Here is a 20,829-nt window from a genome sequence, read left to right as displayed (position 1 = left end):
GAGAGAGAGAGTTTATGCAATAATTGAGTGAGATAAAGAAAGATGTTAAAGAAAAAGAGAAAGGATAAGTACTAATTAAGAAATAAAAAGATGTTTAGAGTTGTGATTCGTAACAGCTACTAATGCTGAATTTGTATTGGATGTGATGGCAGTGAGGGATCAATTCCTCTTCTTGTTCCTTACTACTATCTAAACAATTATATAACAACTACAACTATCAATCACATTATGGTTTTTTCTTCAATCAAAGAAAGGAGAAAATCACAAGCAAAAACGATAGTTTTTCAAACTAGGACCCCCATGTTTTTGGTATTGGTATCAGATTCAACAATGACTTATGGTGTTAATGGACAAATAAACAAAGCAACTTAGTTGGAAGAAGAATCACATTTATGCGACCTTCCCTCCCACGTTGATAACATGCTTAAGTGAAGATCATGCTAATAAAAGCAATATTAATAAAAGTTTAATATCTTTTGCATAATCAATGAATAGATCATTCATCATTCATACTACTTTTTAAGATTCAATTCAATAATACACATCATACTAATAATGTGCATATATATTAAACTGACTTATAGTGGAAAACAACTCACATTTTTTGAAATTATAGGCCAACAACGTTGGTGTTCCCATAACAAAAAGAGTTATCCTCCACATATGTTTGTGTAAAAAAACTAACTCTATATAAGTGCATGTTTTGGCACATATGGTTTTTGGGTTTATAAGATTTTTATTTTTAAAAAAAACTTAGTTAATATAAAAAAAACTTATAAATCTCCTTTGAAATATTAATTTATTTCTCCAATTTATAATCTCATACATTCTCCTCATACAACTTATAATCCTAATTATTATAAAACAATCATCAATGCATCAATCCTAAATAAATAGTTGTACACCAAAGGAATTAATTCATTATTCCCAAATGAAGAGATTTTGTACAAACAAATAACATAAAGCATAATGTAATCTGTACCATATTAGATGCTAAATTCTACTTTCTGTTTGTATTAAAAAAAGAAAGTTGAGAATGCCCAAAGTTTTATGCAATTATGTCTTAGTTTATGGTTTGAAGTTGTTGTCATAATCACGTGGATAGTTAAGTGTCATTTAGATAGTAGCTAAATAAATTTTCTCAAAAATTAATCATGTCTCATTATTCATTGTTATAAATCAATTATAATGGGAGTTCATTCATTTCTAAGCATATTAGTAAAAATGTTCTTGTAAATGTCATACCATAACAAACAAAAATAATATGTACAAACACTTTTATTATTTCATTTTATTATGAAATTATATTTTCTCTACTAAAAATATGAGGAGAAATAAATATTTACATCTCCAATATTAGAGAGAATTCTTACTCGCTAAAATATATTTTAAGATACTTTTTTGTTTATATTATGTAAAAAATCAATTTTATAGTAAATTATGAAAAATAAAATAAAGTTGTTGGTATAAATTAATTAAATTTTAAAAGAAAATTTGGATGGTATATTGAAAAAATATATTTAGTTTCAAATAATCAAATTCATTTTTTCTTTATTATTTTGGAGACTTTTTTTTAAATATTTAGGTTAGGGTAATGGAAAGCCTTACTAGACCTATACATGGTGACCCTAGGCATGTGATGAATCCTAATTGGTTACCTAGTAGATGCATGATAGTTAAACGAGGAGCATTATTTTGTGTTATAAGAAGATATGATATGATATAGATAATGTGTGATTTTGGGGGTGGAAATAAGTTGGGCCTAAGGGTGAGGAATGTGTCGGGTGCCCATTATATTGTAAAACCCTTTCAACTCAATTTCCTTCTTCATATTGTAAAACCCGAACTTTGTGGTTAAACTCTGCTGCGGACTCTGCATCTTCTTCTTCTTCTTCTTGTTCCAATGGCCGCTTCTGTTGCTCTCAGAAAGTCTTACACTTCTAAAAGACTCCTCCTTTTCTATTCTTCTTCTTATTCTAAATATGTCTCTTCTTCCAATCCCAATTCCATTACTTCCTGGTTGACCAGATCCATGGCCACTTTCACCAGAACGTAAGTGTAACTATTCTCCCTCCCCTTTTTTTAACAATTTATAAATACTCTATATTTATGTATATGTTATGATGACAGAAAACCTCATGTTAATGTTGGAACTATTGGACATGTTGATCATGGGAAGACTACCCTCACTGCTGCTATTACCAAAGTGCTAGCAGATGAAGGAAAAGCTAAAGCTATAGCCTTTGATGAAATTGATAAGGCTCCTGAAGAGAAGAAGAGAGGAATCACTATTGCTACAGTATTACACTTGTTCACAATCATTTTACCATATAACTTGTTTCACTTTTCATATATCCATATTTTACTTTCATTTTGCAGGCCCATGTTGAATATGAGACTGTCAAACGACACTATGCACATGTTGATTGCCCTGGACATGCTGATTATGTTAAAGTAACTTCATTATCTCAATCACTAAATACTCTATATCACTACATATTCCATATCTAATTATTCTCTGTTTTTTTCTTCCAGAATATGATTACAGGAGCTGCCCAAATGGATGGAGGTATACTCGTTGTATCTGCACCTGATGGACCCATGCCTCAAACAAAGGAACACATTCTTCTTGCTCGTCAAGTATGTATTTTATTAAATACAACCATGCTTTTACATCTACACTTCCCTCATTGCTTCTATATTAGTAATTACATTCTTCAAATCTATCCTGCAGGTTGGTGTGCCATCTCTTGTCTGCTTTTTGAATAAAGTTGATGCTGTCGATGATCCAGAGTTATTAGAGCTTGTAGAAATGGAGCTCCGTGGTATCGTGTTTCTTTAAGACATCACCTTCTCCTCCATGTTCCACATTCATCAAAACAATAGTCATATAGTCCTATTGTATGTTAATACCTAAAATTAATTATGTTTTTGGCAGAGCTTCTCAGCTTCTACAAGTTCCCTGGAGATGAAATCCCAATCATTAGGGGTTCAGCATTGTCCGCTTTACAGGGTACCAATGAAGAGATTGGAAAAAAAGCCATTCTTAAATTAATGGATGCTGTAGATGAATATATTCCGGACCCTGTTCGCCAGCTTGACAAACCTTTCCTAATGCCAATCGAAGATGTATTCTCAATTCAGGTAAAAGGACATGAACTTCTTTTCTCTTGCATTATTGTTTTTGAAGATTGTCAATTCAACCAAGTATGGATGAGATTGTCAAGTCAATGAAGGACATGAGTTTCATTTGTATATGAACTTCAAAAGACAAATTGTTGTTGAGCTTTTATTTTTTGTTTTTTTATGATGGGATATCAAAATTTTATATTGTCCGATGCTGTTAAGTACTCAAACAAGGGATACTTATAGCAAGAATTCCCAGAATGTCACCTCAGCTGCCTTATGTGTTTAATTTGTATTCAAGGGACGAGGGACAGTGGCCACTGGCCGTGTCGAACAAGGGATCATCAAAGTTGGTGATGAAGTTGAGGTTTTGGGTCTAATGCAGGTATGCTCATTGAATTGTTTCCTGAATTTAAACATGCCATCTTATTCTCCTCCATTCCTTTTGAGTAACATGCCAATTGCCATTTTTTTGCTTCTATATTTTCTATTTGTAATTAGTTGTGAGTTATGGTTTGTTCATAGATGGACATTGGTATATTGTTCTGCATCAATGGTTTTTGTAAACTACTTGTGATGTATATATAATTTGTAGGGTGGTCCTCTCAAAACAACAGTAACCGGAGTTGAGATGTTCAAGAAAATTTTAGATCAAGGACAGGTGAGTGACTGTTTCATTACTATCTACAAGGGCTATTTGCTTAGATATATTAAACCTAATGTAGGTTCTTTACATTTTTCTTAGGCTGGTGACAATGTTGGTCTTCTTCTTCGTGGTCTTAAGCGTGAGGACATTCAACGTGGACAGGTTAGTTGCATCAATAAGCTTTTCCATATTGTTAGGCCTTGCAGAATCATGACAAGAGATTGTATTGTACTACAATCTGTATTTGTCCACTAAAATTTGTAGAGTTTTGAATTCAAACTAGTTTAGTTTGAGAAACCACTATCCTAACACTACTGTGTAATTGAGAAGGTCATTGCCAAGCCCGGTTCTGTAAAAACATCCAAGAAATTTGAAGCAGAGATATATGTACTCACGAAGGATGAGGGTGGGCGGCACACTGCTTTCTTCTCTAACTATAAACCTCAGTTTTACTTGAGGACTGCTGATATCACTGGAAAAGTAGAATTGCCTGAAAATGTTAAGATGGTTATGCCTGGAGATAACGTTACTGCAGTGTTTGAATTGATTTCACCTGTTCCACTTGAAGCAGGTATGTGCGACTACATGTTCCATATGCTGCAATGTTATTCTCTCACCAATAGTCCTTTTCACTGGATATTATTGTAAACTTTATGCTAGAAGTATGAAAATTTTGTTTACTGTTTGGTGTTGAACTTACAGGACAAAGATTTGCCTTGAGAGAAGGAGGAAGAACAGTTGGTGCAGGTGTGGTGTCAAAAGTACTGAGCTAACTTTGTCATTCAACTTTTAAGTCTACACATTTGCAAAAGGGGTTGGAAGCCCTCAGACCTGACTATTTATCTTGAAAATACAAACCATGTTGCGACCAATTAAATATTAAGTGGTCTGTGTTGGATGAAAATGATTATGTTTTAGAGAAGCTCAGCTTCATTGTTTCATTTTTGTAGTGCAAAATTTGTCAACATGCTCTTAATTGATGCAGACTCCTTTGCTTTAGTTATTAATTAATAATTTGTGAATCATCTTGGTTGTGTTTTACAGACTGTGCCATTGATGTTGGGTTCTTCTTCAAATCTTACTATTTATATTTTAAAAATGTCCATTTGTTTAAAGCTCTATTGTTTTAAGATATAAATAGATGTGGACGTGATTGATAGTTTGGCTCTATATGTATGTTGATGAGCACATAAGAGTATGTCAAACTTTAGCAACTAGTGTTTTGGTGATTTGTATTAGTGCTTGAATTAAAGGCATGTAAAGTAATAATATGCAAGATGACAATTTAATTAAGGATTTTTTTAAGGGCTGATGATAGTCTCTTAAAAAGTATATATTATCTTGGAGATAGTGTATTAAAAAAAATAACAAGATTTATATTTTTAGTTTTTCAACAAAACTTATTTATTTTTGTAGTTCTGGTTGCTTGTTGTTGACCTAAAAGCTGAGGTTAAGAAAAACTTTTGTTTACAAAATATATAATAACGTGTATAGTAAAAAAAGTATACCAGCTTTTGAGCTTAACCTTCAAGTATTAGATAATAGAGATACTGAACAAAATACAAGAACATATTGTAACAACATTTTGGTGGGCAATTGGAAGCAGCATAATGTGTAAGTTGAGTTAGGCCAGGGAATATATGAAATGAAAGGGTTTTGGCCTCATTGTATTTGCAATGCATGATTGTAATAAAGTTATATATTGACATGACACTAGTTTATTACCAACTGCTACCACCTTCATTATCAGATTCAGGCTTACTACCTATTCGAGAAGATCTCTTAGTTTGAATAAGTGGATTGTCCTCTTCTTCATCAATCAATGATGGTTTTTCCATCTCATCACCTTTAAATACAGGATGTATATATGCATCTTGAAGATACTGTCTCAGGTTCAGGTTTGGTTCTACTGCCCTTTCTAGTGTATCCTTCACCATTGCATCCTGCATGCATGCACCCATGTCTCATCAATTCAATTCAATTCTCATATATGTGTATATATATATATATGCATATTTATGCAGCATGCATGCTTAAGTGCTTAACCAACCAACCAACCTCTAGTGGGAATTGAACGAATGCTGGTTCAAAGCGTCCTTTGCAATATCTGTGAAACCAAATTGTTAAAACAGGTTGTGCAATGAGCACCAGTGTCGACATATTTGCACCTCTTGTACTCAACAATCCCATCAGAAGAAGTTGAGATATAACCAAGCCAATTATTACTCGACGGTGCACATCAGGCCAAAACGTTGCTCCACTCTCATATTGCTGGTTATATACATTGATGATCTTGTCACAAAAATATAAAAAAATAAGCTCCAGTTCAACATAAGAATGAGAAAAATCAAATGATATTTACTCCTGTGATCCTACATGTTTATGATGGAGAAATAGGTACAAACAAATGTATGATCCATACAAGACTTGTGTAATTTCATTCATGACTCTTGTGTGTCTACTTCTCTCTTACATGTGACAGAAAAGTGACATGAAAGTATAGGCAGCAAAGTGTATATACCGAGAGCTGACCTGATGTCGAAAGACCATGTAAGAAAAAGCAAAGAAGACAACAATGAAGGGGAGAAGAAAAGGTGTGACTGGAGAATAGACATGGCCTAGCATGAAATATAGCTGTATGCGAGGTTCAGATGTAGCAAATTCCAAGCTACCAGGATCCATAGCATTCTCCCTGTCTTGATCTGTCTTCACCAAGAATGTGTTTTTCAGATGAAATGTAATCAAAGGAGCTAACCGAAGAATCTCTGCAGCTATTCCAGCCCATCCATCCACCATTATATATGTGATGAAGAATGTAGCTTTCATAGGGATTGTACTTCCAACAGTTTTTGTGAACCTGCAAAGTGTTAATAAAAGGATCATGTGACCAATCTAGATGACAACAGAAAAATCATCTCAACTTTTGGAGCTCAGAACCTACTCTGTAGAGGGCTTATCAATAAACTGTCCAAGTTGCTGAAATGCTGTTCCTGTTACAACGCTCCCAAGGAACACATTCACAAGAATAAAGAAGTAATATTTGGAAGCTGATCTCCGTTCCAAAGATGAAAGTGATGTAAAACCTTCTATTTTGGACATTGTCATGAGAATTTTTGGAAGCATAATAAGAAATAACTTCAATGCTAGCCCTGGCAGAAATCCTTGAATTACAGACTTCACAGCAGGCCTGCACCAAGTTACTCAGGGGGTCATATCCTTAAATTGAAATATTCTTCAGTATCAAGTTGCTGCATTTATCTCTCTCAACAGAAAATCACCATATAAAATACAATACATGGTTTGAGAGAATAAGCATTGGAGAATCAAAATTAAGTTGTATAAGATTGAAAGCAGCACTTACTTTTCAATTATTGGCTCCAAGAAAGGAAGAACCTTCTCAATGGCCTCAATGTTGGCAAGAGATTGAACCAATGCTATTGGTATCATGAAGAAGAAAGTTAAGAAAAACACAGAAACAGCCATGAGCAATCTTCTAAGATTGAGATCAAAATATGGGATTGCAAGATTTTCCCAATAGACATCTCTAGGCTCAGCAGCCCAGTCTGTGAGCCAAATGGTTGGATTACTAGTTTGTTGAGTTTGAGCACACACAGCTGCACCCCATCTACTTTTGAATGAAACAAATGCTGCAGGAACAACAGCCTTTGGATCTCTTGTAACATTTTTTCTTTCTTCCTCTTCCTGCTTCCAATCATCAAATTTTAAGAGGATGAAATGGGAAACTTTAACAACATCACATTCTACACTTAAATCACTACTTACTTCTTTGCCCAATGTATCAATTAGCGAAGTGTAGTAATCAATAGCATCAACTTTAGTTCCCATTAGACCAAGAAAACCTGTCTATATATATATGAGATCAAGTTCTTAGTAGATATCACCTTATGTAGTTATTCTTATGAAAATGAAAATTTTAAAAGAGTTCATTAATTGACAGAAAATCATGAAGAGAAAGATACCCGAGTAGTTGGCTTCTTTGAAGGATCTTTTTCATATTTGTTTTGGTAATAAAGATACCAGTTTTGCAATTTCTTCTTGCTTGCAACTATTGATGCAAGCTTGTTGGCATTATAAACAACCTGCCAATTTTATTCATAATAAATGAATCATTTGTTACACCATAGAAAACCACAGAGGAAATTAAGCAACATACTTGATGCATGAGATAGTGATCAGGATGATTGACACAGAAAAAATGTTCGATGTGCTCACTGACTGATTCATCAGGGTCTGGGGGAACATTACTCACAAGGACCTAACAAAGTGGACCAAAAAAGAGCATATGATATAACTTAGAACATAAATATCTGAAAGGTATAGTTTCACAACAAAGTTTGCTATAAAGACTAAATTACTGATGTTCAAACCTGAGGCTGATTGTCAATGTCTCATTAAACAAACAAAGATACTAAATACAGTAAACTTGAAAGGAAAGGTGGTTAAGGAGCAAATAGTACATGTCAGACCAACTTACTGTAAATTGGTCCGGACGACGACGTTCAGATGCCAAAAATTGCAATCTCATTCCTGATACATTCTTGTACTCCTTGTAAAGACTATAACATGTCCAAAATGAGAAGACATATGACATACCAATATGCACCCAGAACCTAGAACGAAATGACATGAAATTTTGTAACATAAAGTATGAAGTAGTGAGATAACAGAACATAGGACACATATACCAAAGTTGCAGAACATGATCTCACTCACCTCTTTGATCCAAATGGAATGTTTGATATTGAAATCTTGTCAACATCACTAAATGTCAAATCCTTGGCTGCCGGTGCCTCCAATGTTTTCCCAGTCCAGTTCACAGGAACCAAAACCATAAAAGCCAGTATGGTAATTGGGGCAAATATTTTCATTCTGTGTATTTAGGATTCCCATGACATGAAAGAATAAAGCATTAGATAGTTGTTATGTTGTGAAAAAGTCCTTGATATCATTTGGTATGCATAGAATAAAGGGTTATTAAGAAATAGATTAGAAGCTATTGATTGCTGACCCAAGAATATAAATGCGAATATAGACGGCAGAGTCGAGGCCTGCATGATCAATAAGCTCAGGTTCTGGCATATGCAATGCTGCAGGCATCCAATTGAGGAAACTGATATAGGTTCTGAAGTCAAGGTTAACAAATTTCTTTACATATGAAGAAGAACCACTTGGACTCCCTCTTATCCCTTTTAGATACCATTTCGGGAAATAGACACGATCATTGAATGGCTGAAGCCTCAATATTGCAAATGCCACTAGGAATGCCAATGCTGACAACAGGTTTATGGATGCAGAAACACTAATATCTCCAATACTCGCCATTACTTCTCAATTAATCACTTAGTAATAATATTAATCTGCAATCATCATACATAGAAAGAAACAAGTCAAACCAGGTTTTACATTTTCCAACTACCATGCAATATAATATACTAATATGAAATAGAATAATAGTAAAGAATGTGGAGATACATACATACATATATATAAATAGATAGATACGTTTCAAAGTAAAGAAATCCAAATGTGTAGCCATGCATGCATGTTTGTTTCACGGCAAAAATTAATAAAGAATTGAGATAATAATAATGTGTTAGCTAGCTTGTTTCACAAATCACATAACAAACAAAAGTAATTATCAAGTTCATTTCTTTCTCTCTCTCTCTCTCTCTCAGGAAATGAAATGGTTGTTGTTGTTGCATGATAACTGAACTTTGGTTTGAGAATGAATGAGAGAGCCAAAGAGTTTGGTGCCAAAAGGTTCGGAGCCATGTCTCCTTCCCTACCACCCTTCAATTCTTTTAACCAAAAACTATTATTGCCCTTCCACTTTTATTAAAATAAAATATGTATTTTTAATTATTATTATTATTACTATTATTATTATTATTATTATTACTATCACTTGATCTAACGCTCAATCCTGCATACACATGGGAACAAAGCTAGAGGGAAATCTAGACAAACACATGAAATGGTTTATTAAAACTCATGATATTTGTGTCTGATTGGTAAGACATTTGTTAAAGAGCTTGAGTGTATATAGTAATATTAAACTGGATTATTTTAAGCATGAATGGTTTATTAAAAAAGTTGTAAATGTTTGTGAAATAGTTTGATGGACAACCCAAAAAAGTCAAATAAAGATTAAAATGAATAGACTGAGTCATTTGAATGCACATTAACACACCTCATTAAAAAAAAGCTTAAGGGGAGAGTGAATGATTAAATATGAATGGTTACTCCGCTCTATGCCTCAACCCTTGCCAACGTATGAATGATGCAGTGCAGCACAACATGCAGATACCCAAGTCTACTTGGTCTTTTAATTCTTTCCCAACTTGTGATAGTGTTAATTAATATCCATAATAAAGATTACCCATGTTCCGAGTGAGGCCTCCTCAGAGCAATAGCATGGAAAGAGAGAACTTGTGCTATAACAATCAAGATAGACTAAGGCCTCCCATAAGGGAATATGTTTTGTGTGAAAACATATTCCCTTATGTTGTTTGTTTCTTCTCTCATTCCTTTTGTCTCCTTATAATTAAGTCCTCATCTTACACAACTTCCTTTCTCCCTCATAACTTCTGCACTGCATGTTTATAATAGAGTATGCATTCCCTCAAACATCATTCAACTTAACTCTTCACCATTATGTGAGTAATTGATTACAAAACAATGATCATAAAGATTAGTAGTTCAACACCCCTATTTAGAATAATTTGCACCTCACCTAAAATGTCTTCACACAAAACGGATGACATGTTTTAATAAACAACTAGGTTCTTAAGTCATTCTCTTGGTCATCACATATTTTATAATTGCTATTAATATATAACTACAAGTATATATAAGCAGATAAAAGGGGCCATATTATGAACATTGAATTGAAAGGGATAACACAACATGGAGAGATTGAACAATATTTTCAATTTAACAACACTAATAATTGCTTTCACATTCCTGGCTCTGGTGTCAAAGATAGAGAGCCAGAATATGAATTCCTCAGCTGTTGCACCAGTAACTCAACGTCCACTTTGTGCATCCCAGTTTGCACTAGCAAACTATGCATGTGTGAAGTTGCCATTCTCACCAGGCTCACCATCTGAACCTCCACCTGATTCTCCACCTGACTCTCCACCCTCTCCTGATGATGGTGGTGGTGACGATGATGATGGTGGTGGTGGTGACGATGATGATGGTGGTGATGATGACGATGATGATGATCACCACCACCATCATGATAATAGACGAAGGCACGAGCACAGGCACAGACACAGACATAGACATAGGAACCGGAAGGGTCCTGAGGAGGAAGAATGTTGCCGGTGGGCTAAGGAAGTGGACAGCCAATGTGTGTGTGAACTTCTGGTTAGGTTGCCACCTTTCCTTATGAGACCTGTGCATCAGTACTCACTTGACATTGGAGATGATTGTCATGTCATTTACTCATGTGGTGGACCAATATGATTCCCAAACTTGCATGTTTGTCTTTGCTTTTAAGGGTTAATAACATATCATTCATATAAGCAGATTCATATTAAGTTAATTTATACTTAGTATGAAAAGAATAAGTATGTACCAGGAAAAAATCAGAAGAATGAGGAGTACTGCTACCTCAGTTTTTCAGCTTTTAGGTGTACCTTTTCATATATATTCACTAATGGAATAACAACTTAATCCCCTTAAAAGCTGTAGCTGGTTGCATGGACTGAATAATGTGGTAGTACTTTACTATAAATTACATTTATTGGTAAAACAATGATCAACAAAAATATTTTTTAACAGTTTCACTTATGATCTATTGCCATTGGCGAGTCCTATGACAATAGGATAATCTTCTGTATGTGACCACTTGTGCTCTCATATTGGTGTAGTCCTTTTTTGTAGGAAATTCAAGCATGTTCAAAAAATAGAATCTATAGTTTGATTTCCCTTGGCCGGCAATTTCAGTACATAAGTGATCATATACATCCATCTATATTATCAGGTACTTGGCAGTAGTGAATCCATTGATAGACGTTTCTCCAAGAAAATAGAATCTATAGCTTGGGAAGTGACATCACCAAAATTGTTTGAAAACCATGATCTCATTAGTTTTTCAAACATAGTAGGCTTGAAATGATAGTCAAGTATTGTCATTTTGTCTCATTATATGTTCAGTAGAAGTTAACAAAATACTGAATAACATAAGAAAAGCAAAATTAATGTCTGAAAAAAACATGAGTCAAAGAAGTGCATTCCCCCCAAGCATTTGCATAGCTTCACCCAAGTCTTCAACCAAAGTTATAGGCATAAGGAAAAGACCCTTACTCTCCAGAAGCTGAGTTGCTGCTGCTGGATTTTCCTCAAGTAGTTTCCCCATCATCTCCTCAAGGGGTTCATTCAGCATTTGTTTCTCTATATAATGTCCATAGCCCTGAAAATCAAAATAAATGGAATGTTCTCCAATCAGTGGTTTGACACCATACATGGAAAATATAATTTTCAGCAAACACCCTTCTCCTAAAATTAAAGACAGACATATACCTCGTGAAAAATGAATGGTATAGAAGTTGGTTCAGTTTGCAATCTAGTTCCACTTATTTCCTGCAAGGAACAATTATAATAGCTCACTATCTGACTTAAGTTAGTTTGAATAAGAAAAAAATGGTTGCATGCATGAGACTGCCTGAGCAAATATTCACAATTGATGATAAGATTAATAGTTAAGAGATACCTTAATTTGAAGCTGCAAATATTTGACATAGTCAATGATGTCGTCCAGCACATAGGCTTGACCACGCTGCAAAAATCCAAACTTATTTTGATATTGTAAATGTTGTAAAATTCAACATATATGAACTGCCTAAGTAATATTCAGAAATCACAAGTGTACCAAAAGTAAGATTTTGACAGGTATTTTTTGGTTTCATTTATGCAAGATTTTTATTCATAATGACACTGTTTTTTTATCATACTGAAAAACTACAAGTTAAAGAGAAATTAGTTAAGGCATCACATTGATTATTGAACTAAATATCCATCTTCTCAAAGCATCAGTAGTTTTTAAACAAACAACAGATTACCTCAGCTGGAATTGGAAGCAATTCGTGTAAGGCTTTGAGATTATCAGCAATACGTTGCCTGCGTAACTATAAAGTAGAATACATGGTTAAGGAAACTAAATGGTGTTACAATAACAAAGATTGTTATGTTAGTTCACAAGGGCATTAACTAATATTCATACTACCTTATAAAACCAACAGTATCAAGTTTTACTTACACGGTCAACAGCATATGTTTTCTGTTTTTTGGGAAGTAAAGCAGGTTCACCAACCATTACCCTTGGATCAAGCTGTGAAACATTATGCTTATCTCCAACTGATTCTTCTGTCCATGAGGCATGACTCTAATGACAAATTAAATCAGAAATACTTATTGCAAATTTCAGAATGATGAAGAATCTTAAAAAAATTTCAACCAGATATAGATAAGGTGGTGGTAAAGCATTAACTAACATCAGCATAGAAAAGATGATGATGTTTAGTACTTCCATATTGATTTGCTTCCTGGTGTGCCTCTTTGCCTTCATCAGTCCTCCAAAACCCCACCTGCTGAAAACACACATTAAATCCTTCAATTTAAGGAATAGGATATATTCCTTCCAAATTTGGGCCATGCTAACCAGTAAAGGCACTGGTTAAAGAATAGGGTATATTCCTTCAGCAACAAAAGAACATTTCTTATTTGAAAGCCAAGTGCATCACTTATCCATGCCTTAAAAAAACAGCACTTCCTCATGAAAACTTGCATTTTTTTTAATTCCTTAACCAGTGCCTAAAGTTAGCATTTGCCTAACAATTTTCACCTTATTTAGTTAGTTATTTTCCTTTTGTAAAGGTTTTACCTTGCTAATGTCAACTTGAGTAGAAGAATAATGAGGTGTTTTAAAAGCACAGTGTTTTCCAATGTTGTTATAAAAGAAGTTTCTATCAGTTGCATTGACCTCATTAACATTGTTTATGGTAGCAAGTGTTGGATGATAATAATTGCAGGCAGTGATGGCTTCACTTGTATCCTTTGGAAGATAAGTTGAGGAGGAAGATTGAGCTAGATACTCAACATAGTTAGGGATGCAAGTCCATGGGCTACAACTCATTTCAGAATGTATGTTTGGTCTATCACCTTCAGCTTCAGTTGAACCAGAAACATAGCTACTAGTTCCTCCAGAGGACCCTGTAAATGAAATTTGCATAATTTGTCCTTCCATTAACACCCTACCTGAAAAGTATTAACTAAGAATTATGAAACAGAAAAGAAAGGAAGGTGCTGAGAAATTAGAAAGACACTTTTGATTGTAAAACACTTTAAAGGTCTCATTTTTAACATCTTAAAAGCAGAAAAAAGAAAAACACTGTTGCAATAAATAAATAAAGAAAATGAAAAGCATAATGAGGTAAAAATGAGAAGTTGGGGAAGCCAAGGATGAAATAGAATAATGAAAATGAATGTAGAATAGCATAATGGAAGGTGGAAGTAGCAAGAAGAATGAAAAGGAGAAAATAGTTACTTAGTGAAGAGAGATAGGGTTTGTGGAACAAAATGAAGTAGCAGAAACAAAACCGTTGTTATTATTATTGTTATTGTAGCAGAAACAAGGAAGGAAGGAGAAGAGAAGAAAAGAGAAAGGAGGTGAGGACTCTGTTTCTGCTTCTATATTACTGTACCAGAAAAGAATAAATACGTACATGCAATCAAATGTCTATTATAACCCCAACACTTTCCCCTATTTCCTTAACCATTATAGAACTTGTGGTATTTCTTAACATAGAATTTATGTATATGATCAAATGGGACAAAAGCATAAGGAGATACAATAATAGTCTTATCTAACATAAATACAGGGTTTAGGAGTAGCATATTATGGTAATAGGTAGTAGCATTTAATTCTTTTGTAAAGAAAGCTTTTCTGCTTATCCCCTGATATAACTTTTATATTCTTACAAAGCTATTTGTTGTCTTTTAAAACATAGGTATTATATAACCCCAACACAAATAGTTTTCTTAGGACAATAGGTATTATATAGTCCTTTGTGAAGGATGTGTACCAAATTTGGAAATTTTAAGTTTTGAACGTTTGGAGTGGTTAAAAAGCTCTTGTACACTTGCCTCCTCCAATATCTTTAATAAGATAGCTAAGACTAGGATGAGTGGTAACTATTGCTGCAGAGAAGGTAGATATACCTCTTCCCTTTCTTGTGTTGTGTGCACAAATGGACCTTCTAATTTTTTTAAATCATTTCATGGAAATTGAGAGCGTCAATAATCTTTTCTTTTTTTTTCATATATTTTTCCTTTTATTTCTATTTTTTTGTTTAAATAAATATAAAAGGAGTCTGAGATCTAATTTGTGAGCCAAAATTGGGTAATGATTTAAGAAGAAAGTGGAATAGTTATGTTAGTAGGAAAAGCAGCAATTTGTCCAAGTTCCTCCACCTCTTTAACCAACTCCTCTACCTTGTCCACCACTTTCATGAGCAAGAACACTAAGCTTGAAATAGCTAACACTTGTCCATTTTCAAGTATTGCTACCTTGGATGTTGAAATCACCAAGCTTAGCTCTTCTCTACATTCTTTTAACTTTGCCAAAATGCTACTACCCTTGTTGTCTTCACATTTCTTCATTTGCTTCATGCTATCTCCTAGTTCTCTCAAAGCCCATGCTACCCTTGACCCTATTGCTTCACATGTTTCAAATTGCTCTAAATGTGTCTGCCTCAAAGATGCCATATCCTGAACACAATGAATAATGATACATTCAACCCAAACACCCATCAAATATCCTTTTTTGTCATTTTGCAACCACATGCATGATAAGAAAAGAAATACTACCAACTAGTGTGTGTATATATATATATATATTGTATTGAGTGAAAATTATATTGGAAGGGATTATTCTTCTGTTGACTCAAGGATATCTTTGATACACACCAAAATCATCTATATGAATAGTGTTATTGGTCAAAACAGTTTAATTTAAATATAAATGATGATACAACTATAATATTAATATTGAAGAGGATGTGTTGCTGACATTACACATAAAAATATTAGCAAACATTCCTAGCTACCTGTTTTGAAGATTGGAGGGAATGTCCAACAGCAAGAACAAATGTAGCTAGTTCTCGAAGAACATTTCCAATTTTTAAGTAGTTCTCCCAAGGGTAGCAAAATCCAAATTTTCCATGCCATGGTTCCCATCTTGCAGAATTTGCCTGAAAGAAACAATAATATATAATAATCTCTTCGATTCTATATTGATATTATATAATATATACACATTAATTATAGTTTTAAAATACAGGATTATATATATACGTACCAATAACTCATCCTTTGACTTGGAGTTCAAAACCGAGTTGCAAAGAGTGAAGCCTGCAATGAGTTGACTTTCATTTTCACTAACGAGTATGCCATTTTCCTCCAAACAACCTACAATATTAATGAAGGACAAACAATTCTTAAACAATTCTTTTATTTGTTGACCTCTCACATTAATTACATGTATACATACATACATACCCTGAATTGTGTTAGCAAGGTCGTGGAATGTAGAGACTGTGGAATGATGAAGTTCATCGCTGGCCCATAAGGGAAAGATGAATAAGCTCACACAAATGCAAACAATGAAACCCATAACAATTGATAAGAGACGTTGACGTGCTATTTCCCACACTTTCTCATTAGCACGTACACCATACATCATTACCAGGTTGAATGTCAGCATCAATGTCACCACCCCATATTCGTATCTTTGCTTCACCTTCGGTAACAATCGAAAATATGTACCAACTGTTCCTGAAATATCACCACCCCATTTATCCAATAATTATAAAGTTTGTGTAACAAGATAAGATAAGGTGTCAGAATATAGTATTTACTTTTACATTAATTGTGATTGGCAACATTATACTTTCTTTTTAAAATTATCTGGTAAGACTATTTTCAAGTTTACTAAGTAGCTTGAAGGCTAGATAAGCTTCACAAAAACTCACCACAGATATATACAAAAATACCAATGATAACTGAGTTACCAACTCCTCCAATAATGTTGTGTGCAAAAAATGCTGCTAAGCAACCTAGTCCACCTCCTACTATAGTTCCCATTCCACGATTCAATCCCTTTCCCAATGTGGCTCCTGAAATACATACATGTCTAGTTAATCCAATTATTATACTACGTTAGATTCATCAAAATTTGAAAGGAATGAGAATTGAAGCAATCACATAGTAATGTCGTGAGAGCAAAATGTTGTGTACAACAATATATGACAATTATTGTATTTTGACAAAAATTGACTAAGGGATATACTTAAATGTACAGAATAATGTTAGTTCAAAATTTGATGTAGACATAATCGTTAATTAGTGAAAGTTACCTGGTGAGAATTCAAATATGACAATAACAGTCATGATAGCCCACATTGCATTTTCTCCAACTTGATGAAAGAGAGGATTCAAGAGGTACATAAGTGAAACCAAAACCAAGGAGACCCCTACTTTGACACTGTGGATTATGTTCCTTGTCTCATTCTGCTTGTCCCTGGGGTGTATTTTATTGTTCTCCTTTTTCATTTGAGCAATATTTTCTTCTCCTTTCACAATGGATATTATATGTTGAGATGATTCCATTTTGTCTTTATTCATTCTCTTGGGAAACCTATAGTTGTAGAGACCTTGTATTTATATTATGTCTTGTGAGTGGAGAGTATCAAATGTTGAAGTCCCAAATATTAGTGGATGGATGTGCTGGCCCCTAATTTCCATGTATGAAACAAGTATATTTATTATTAGCAAGTATATTAATATATTTATTAATTATATGTATTAATTGATAAGCATATTTATAATTATAAAGGAGGTGAGATGAGAAGATATATAAGAAAATACAAAACCGGCCTAACATTATTTTGAAACTTAATCATTAAAGTTGTTATAGGTAAACCCAAGGCACTTATATTTACGTTTTACAAATCTACTAAATGAGTTGACCATTAAACTCTACCAACTTAATTTTTAAAGTGATGGTTTATATGATTCGAAGTTGCAGAGAGAAAGAGTTTAATTTTGTTTATTTTATTATTATGCCTATTATTACAAGTGGTGTGTCTTATATAATTAAATTATGTTTGACATATATAGTGGAATTAATTAGGGCAAAGTACCTTCATTCGGACAAAGCAGTATTAAATGACCTTAATTAGTGGAACACGTATACAACCACGATCTAGGGTACCTTATGAGAGAGTTAATGGTCTTTAGAAACACCCCCGATATTACTGTGCAGATTTTCTTAGTAAGATAATTGGATTATTAGTATATAAAATGTAGCCCTTATTAAGTTTAATTTTCAGATGGATGCGTTCTCACTACTCACTAGGGCTGTCTAATTCATGTCTCTCATAGAAAGAACATGACCTGAGACTATTGAGTCTCACCAGCATTCACCAACTTTCTAATTGTTTTGTGAATCTAGCTAGCTAGTGGATGGTTCAAAATATTATCATACTTTGGGTGACATTTTTGTCCAGAATGTCCATTATACAAGAATTTGCAAAAGAATGTAAACCACTAAACTTTGTGTGCCTAAATTTGACTTGGTCTTACTATGTTTTTACACTCTCTGAGGTTGTCTTGTTTCACAATTAAGAGATTATTTGATCATCTACCATATGATAGAACATCATGAATATCAAAGGTGAGTGTGATTCATTATCATCTCCATATACATATATGTCAATCTGCAATGAATGTAATCAATGTCATATGTGTATTGTATTTTAGTTGTACAAATTTTTTATAAGCTTTTTCGAACTCATCACATTGCAAATATATGCACTCCTCAAGATGACTAATAACATCACAGGAAAGAGAACCAATGACATTAAAACAAACAAGACTAATAACAAATTAAGGAAAGAGGACGGTAAATATTAATTAAGAATTGAGTATCATACGTTGTATGACACTTTGAAAGTGTTAGTTGGTGTTGAATTTCGGTCACTAAGATTTTGAAATGCGCACTTAGCTTAATTCAGTCAATTATTATATCAAGAATTATGTTTCTTTTTTGTAACGCCATCCATGCTTACAAAATATATTTTTATGAATAAAATAGGAATGTGGTACTTTATTGGGTTGCTGTCACATAGGTAACGAAGAAATTTAGGTAAACATGAATACTGAACAAGAGGGAGCATTATGGTCGACATTGAATTAGATAAGTTTATCCTTGAAATGATAAGAGGGTAATGACAACAAAGTCTATAAACTTTGCACGGTCATAAGTGGAAAACCAATAAGGCATAACAAGTAAAGGTGTTCTAGTCATGGGGGTTATAGTAGCCACATTTTAATAAGAAAACAAGTTTGTATGAATGACTCTAATTAAGGATGCATTTGAAGTTTGAGTGTGCACGTTGTTAGACATTATAAATTTCTAATTAAGGTGAGCATCATATATTTGATACAATGATATTAGCTATTTATTTTCGGGGTTACATTATAAGTGATCTAATTAGTGACACCCCTTAGATTTCTAAAAGGTTATAACAGATATGGGCTTAATGGGTGGATACCATCAGGTTAACCCATAGGGGATAATGGGAAACCTATAAGTTAACACATCAGGAAGGCTATGGTCCCCAATACACCAAATCAAAATTCAGTTTTCTCCTCTCCCCATCAGAGTGAAAACGTAAGTCCCAAGAGGAATCAGGGATTTGGTTGAGGAAGGTCATCATACCACAAAACTTCTTTCAGAAACGTAGATCAAATGAGCACATCCAGGAACATGGATTCAGGTATGACACTGCATCCTTTGATTCATATATGTGTGTGAGAATCATGAAATTCAAGATCATAAGATTGGTATTTCACCAATCATAAGGAATTTCTAACAATTGGTATCAGAGCGTAGGTTCTGAATTTTATGATTCTTCATTAAGGGTGTTTTTTCCCAATCTTGTAAGAACCCTAATTTTAATTTGGGGTTTATTGAATTACGCTTCCGCTGTTATGTTATAAAGATTGGGAATTTATGGTTTAATTTGAGAATTTATAAAATCTGATGTTACATAACTTTCATGATTTATATATATGAGTTATATATATATATATATATATATATTAGTCTGCGTTGATGTGGATTTACACTGTATTTTTGGAAATATAGGATAAAAACATTGCCTTCTAAGTTAGACAAATGCTTCGGATTCCATTGTCATTTTTTTATGCTATTATTAAAAGAATCCAGCAATGTAGTACAAGATACGCAAAATCCAATAAGCATATATATAACATCTACCGAATAGAAAGTAGGCAATCATTCACATTAATGTAAAGGCTACTATATTGAGCACTTTGGATGTGATATATTGCATGATATATCTTCATGAAAGTTCCGGATCAGTGGGCTCCTCCTGAAACCAAGTCATATGCTCCAAGGGAAAATCTTCAAAATTGGCTCACTGATGCAAAAGCCCGAGATAAGTTTGTGAAACTAGATCGTGCACACGTATTTTCGGTGAACATGTTTGATGACTAATTCCTCTTGGTTTTTCAATGCCTATATATGAGTACTAATTGTTGCAAAAGTAATTCTTGTGAAGATGTCTGTCTCATTTTTTTTTTGTGACAACCAGTAAACATAAAATATATGGAGTTTATAAATTATATATTTTTTTATTTGGAATTATATGAAAAGAAATTGTGGGATTAGATTTGGTAATCATAAAAGATATCAAATCTGAATGTTTTAATTCCAAAATTATATTTTTTGTAATGGACCCATATTGTTTTAATTTTTGGTCTGTTAATTATTTTGGATTAATTGATGCAATATGTTGCCAAAGTAACATCTATTGTAGACGTTAATTGAATTACACAGATGAGTATGAGATTATTTATACGAATTGTGTTCGAGCCAAAGGAACACACAATTTGGCAAAATAATAACATACATGTAATGATAAATATGTAACAATTATAAAGTT

At 33.5% G+C, this 20,829-nt stretch overlaps 5 protein-coding genes across 5 annotated transcripts; 2 read left to right on the top strand and 3 right to left on the bottom strand.

Annotated features, from left to right (window-relative positions):
- LOC109357320 (elongation factor Tu, mitochondrial) lies at positions 1,856 to 4,825 on the top strand. The gene is made up of 11 exons (XM_019601214.1): positions 1,856 to 2,052; positions 2,131 to 2,299; positions 2,380 to 2,454; positions 2,536 to 2,640; positions 2,735 to 2,825; positions 2,939 to 3,144; positions 3,428 to 3,511; positions 3,722 to 3,787; positions 3,872 to 3,934; positions 4,103 to 4,343; positions 4,475 to 4,825. The coding sequence occupies exons 1-11, from the start codon at positions 1,904 to 1,906 to the stop codon at positions 4,543 to 4,545; spliced, it is 1,320 nt and encodes a 439-aa protein (XP_019456759.1). The 5' UTR covers positions 1,856 to 1,903; the 3' UTR covers positions 4,546 to 4,825.
- LOC109356059 (CSC1-like protein At4g02900) lies at positions 5,290 to 9,173 on the bottom strand. The gene is made up of 11 exons (XM_019599388.1): positions 8,802 to 9,173; positions 8,507 to 8,662; positions 8,268 to 8,403; positions 7,947 to 8,048; positions 7,753 to 7,872; positions 7,556 to 7,636; positions 7,134 to 7,474; positions 6,714 to 6,959; positions 6,305 to 6,629; positions 5,831 to 6,064; positions 5,290 to 5,715 (listed from the first exon to the last, which is right to left on the bottom strand). The coding sequence occupies exons 1-11, from the start codon at positions 9,113 to 9,115 to the stop codon at positions 5,494 to 5,496; spliced, it is 2,277 nt and encodes a 758-aa protein (XP_019454933.1). The 5' UTR covers positions 9,116 to 9,173; the 3' UTR covers positions 5,290 to 5,493.
- LOC109356393 (pheromone-processing carboxypeptidase KEX1-like) lies at positions 10,685 to 11,421 on the top strand. The gene has a single exon (XM_019599720.1). It carries the CDS (start codon positions 10,700 to 10,702, stop codon positions 11,261 to 11,263), a length of 564 nt encoding a protein of 187 aa, XP_019455265.1. The 5' UTR covers positions 10,685 to 10,699; the 3' UTR covers positions 11,264 to 11,421.
- LOC109356361 (transcription factor bHLH82-like) lies at positions 11,806 to 13,960 on the bottom strand. The gene is made up of 7 exons (XM_019599686.1): positions 13,683 to 13,960; positions 13,294 to 13,386; positions 13,059 to 13,184; positions 12,862 to 12,927; positions 12,513 to 12,578; positions 12,323 to 12,382; positions 11,806 to 12,212 (listed from the first exon to the last, which is right to left on the bottom strand). The coding sequence occupies exons 1-7, from the start codon at positions 13,932 to 13,934 to the stop codon at positions 12,021 to 12,023; spliced, it is 855 nt and encodes a 284-aa protein (XP_019455231.1). The 5' UTR covers positions 13,935 to 13,960; the 3' UTR covers positions 11,806 to 12,020.
- On the bottom strand, positions 15,209 to 17,467 carry LOC109356211 (aluminum-activated malate transporter 2-like). The gene is made up of 6 exons (XM_019599543.1): positions 17,215 to 17,467; positions 16,831 to 16,974; positions 16,358 to 16,633; positions 16,158 to 16,267; positions 15,907 to 16,050; positions 15,209 to 15,568 (listed from the first exon to the last, which is right to left on the bottom strand). Exons 1-6 carry the CDS (start codon positions 17,465 to 17,467, stop codon positions 15,209 to 15,211), a joined length of 1,287 nt encoding a protein of 428 aa, XP_019455088.1.

The sequence above is a fragment of the Lupinus angustifolius genome, chromosome LG09 (assembly GCF_001865875.1).
Source record: "Lupinus angustifolius cultivar Tanjil chromosome LG09, LupAngTanjil_v1.0, whole genome shotgun sequence".
Lineage (NCBI taxonomy): Eukaryota > Viridiplantae > Streptophyta > Magnoliopsida > Fabales > Fabaceae > Lupinus > Lupinus angustifolius.
This window is presented reverse-complemented; position numbering and strand designations above follow the sequence as displayed.

Excerpts from the sequence above, each read along its gene's own strand:
- LOC109357320 (XM_019601214.1), top strand. The coding sequence starts at position 1,904 with ATGGCCGCTTCTGTTGCTCTCAGAAAGTCTTACACTTCTAAAAGACTC. Across the intron at positions 2,300-2,379 it reads GAGGAATCACTATTGCTACA|GCCCATGTTGAATATGAGAC; the intron begins GTATTACACTTG and ends TTCATTTTGCAG. Across the intron at positions 3,145-3,427 it reads AAGATGTATTCTCAATTCAG|GGACGAGGGACAGTGGCCAC; the intron begins GTAAAAGGACAT and ends TTTGTATTCAAG.
- LOC109356059 (XM_019599388.1), bottom strand. The coding sequence starts at position 9,115 with ATGGCGAGTATTGGAGATATTAGTGTTTCTGCATCCATAAACCTGTTG. Across the intron at positions 8,663-8,801 it reads ATTCGCATTTATATTCTTGG|AATGAAAATATTTGCCCCAA; the intron begins GTCAGCAATCAA and ends CTAAATACACAG. Across the intron at positions 8,404-8,506 it reads ATTCCATTTGGATCAAAGAG|GTTCTGGGTGCATATTGGTA; the intron begins GTGAGTGAGATC and ends ATTTCGTTCTAG.
- LOC109356393 (XM_019599720.1), top strand. The coding sequence starts at position 10,700 with ATGGAGAGATTGAACAATATTTTCAATTTAACAACACTAATAATTGCT.
- LOC109356361 (XM_019599686.1), bottom strand. The coding sequence starts at position 13,934 with ATGAGTTGTAGCCCATGGACTTGCATCCCTAACTATGTTGAGTATCTA. Across the intron at positions 13,387-13,682 it reads CTCAAGTTGACATTAGCAAG|GTGGGGTTTTGGAGGACTGA; the intron begins GTAAAACCTTTA and ends TGTTTTCAGCAG. Across the intron at positions 12,213-12,322 it reads TACCATTCATTTTTCACGAG|GGCTATGGACATTATATAGA; the intron begins GTATATGTCTGT and ends TTTGATTTTCAG.
- LOC109356211 (XM_019599543.1), bottom strand. The coding sequence starts at position 17,467 with ATGGAATCATCTCAACATATAATATCCATTGTGAAAGGAGAAGAAAAT. Across the intron at positions 16,975-17,214 it reads CATATTTGAATTCTCACCAG|GAGCCACATTGGGAAAGGGA; the intron begins GTAACTTTCACT and ends TATGTATTTCAG. Across the intron at positions 15,569-15,906 it reads CCCTCCAATCTTCAAAACAG|GATATGGCATCTTTGAGGCA; the intron begins GTAGCTAGGAAT and ends CATTGTGTTCAG.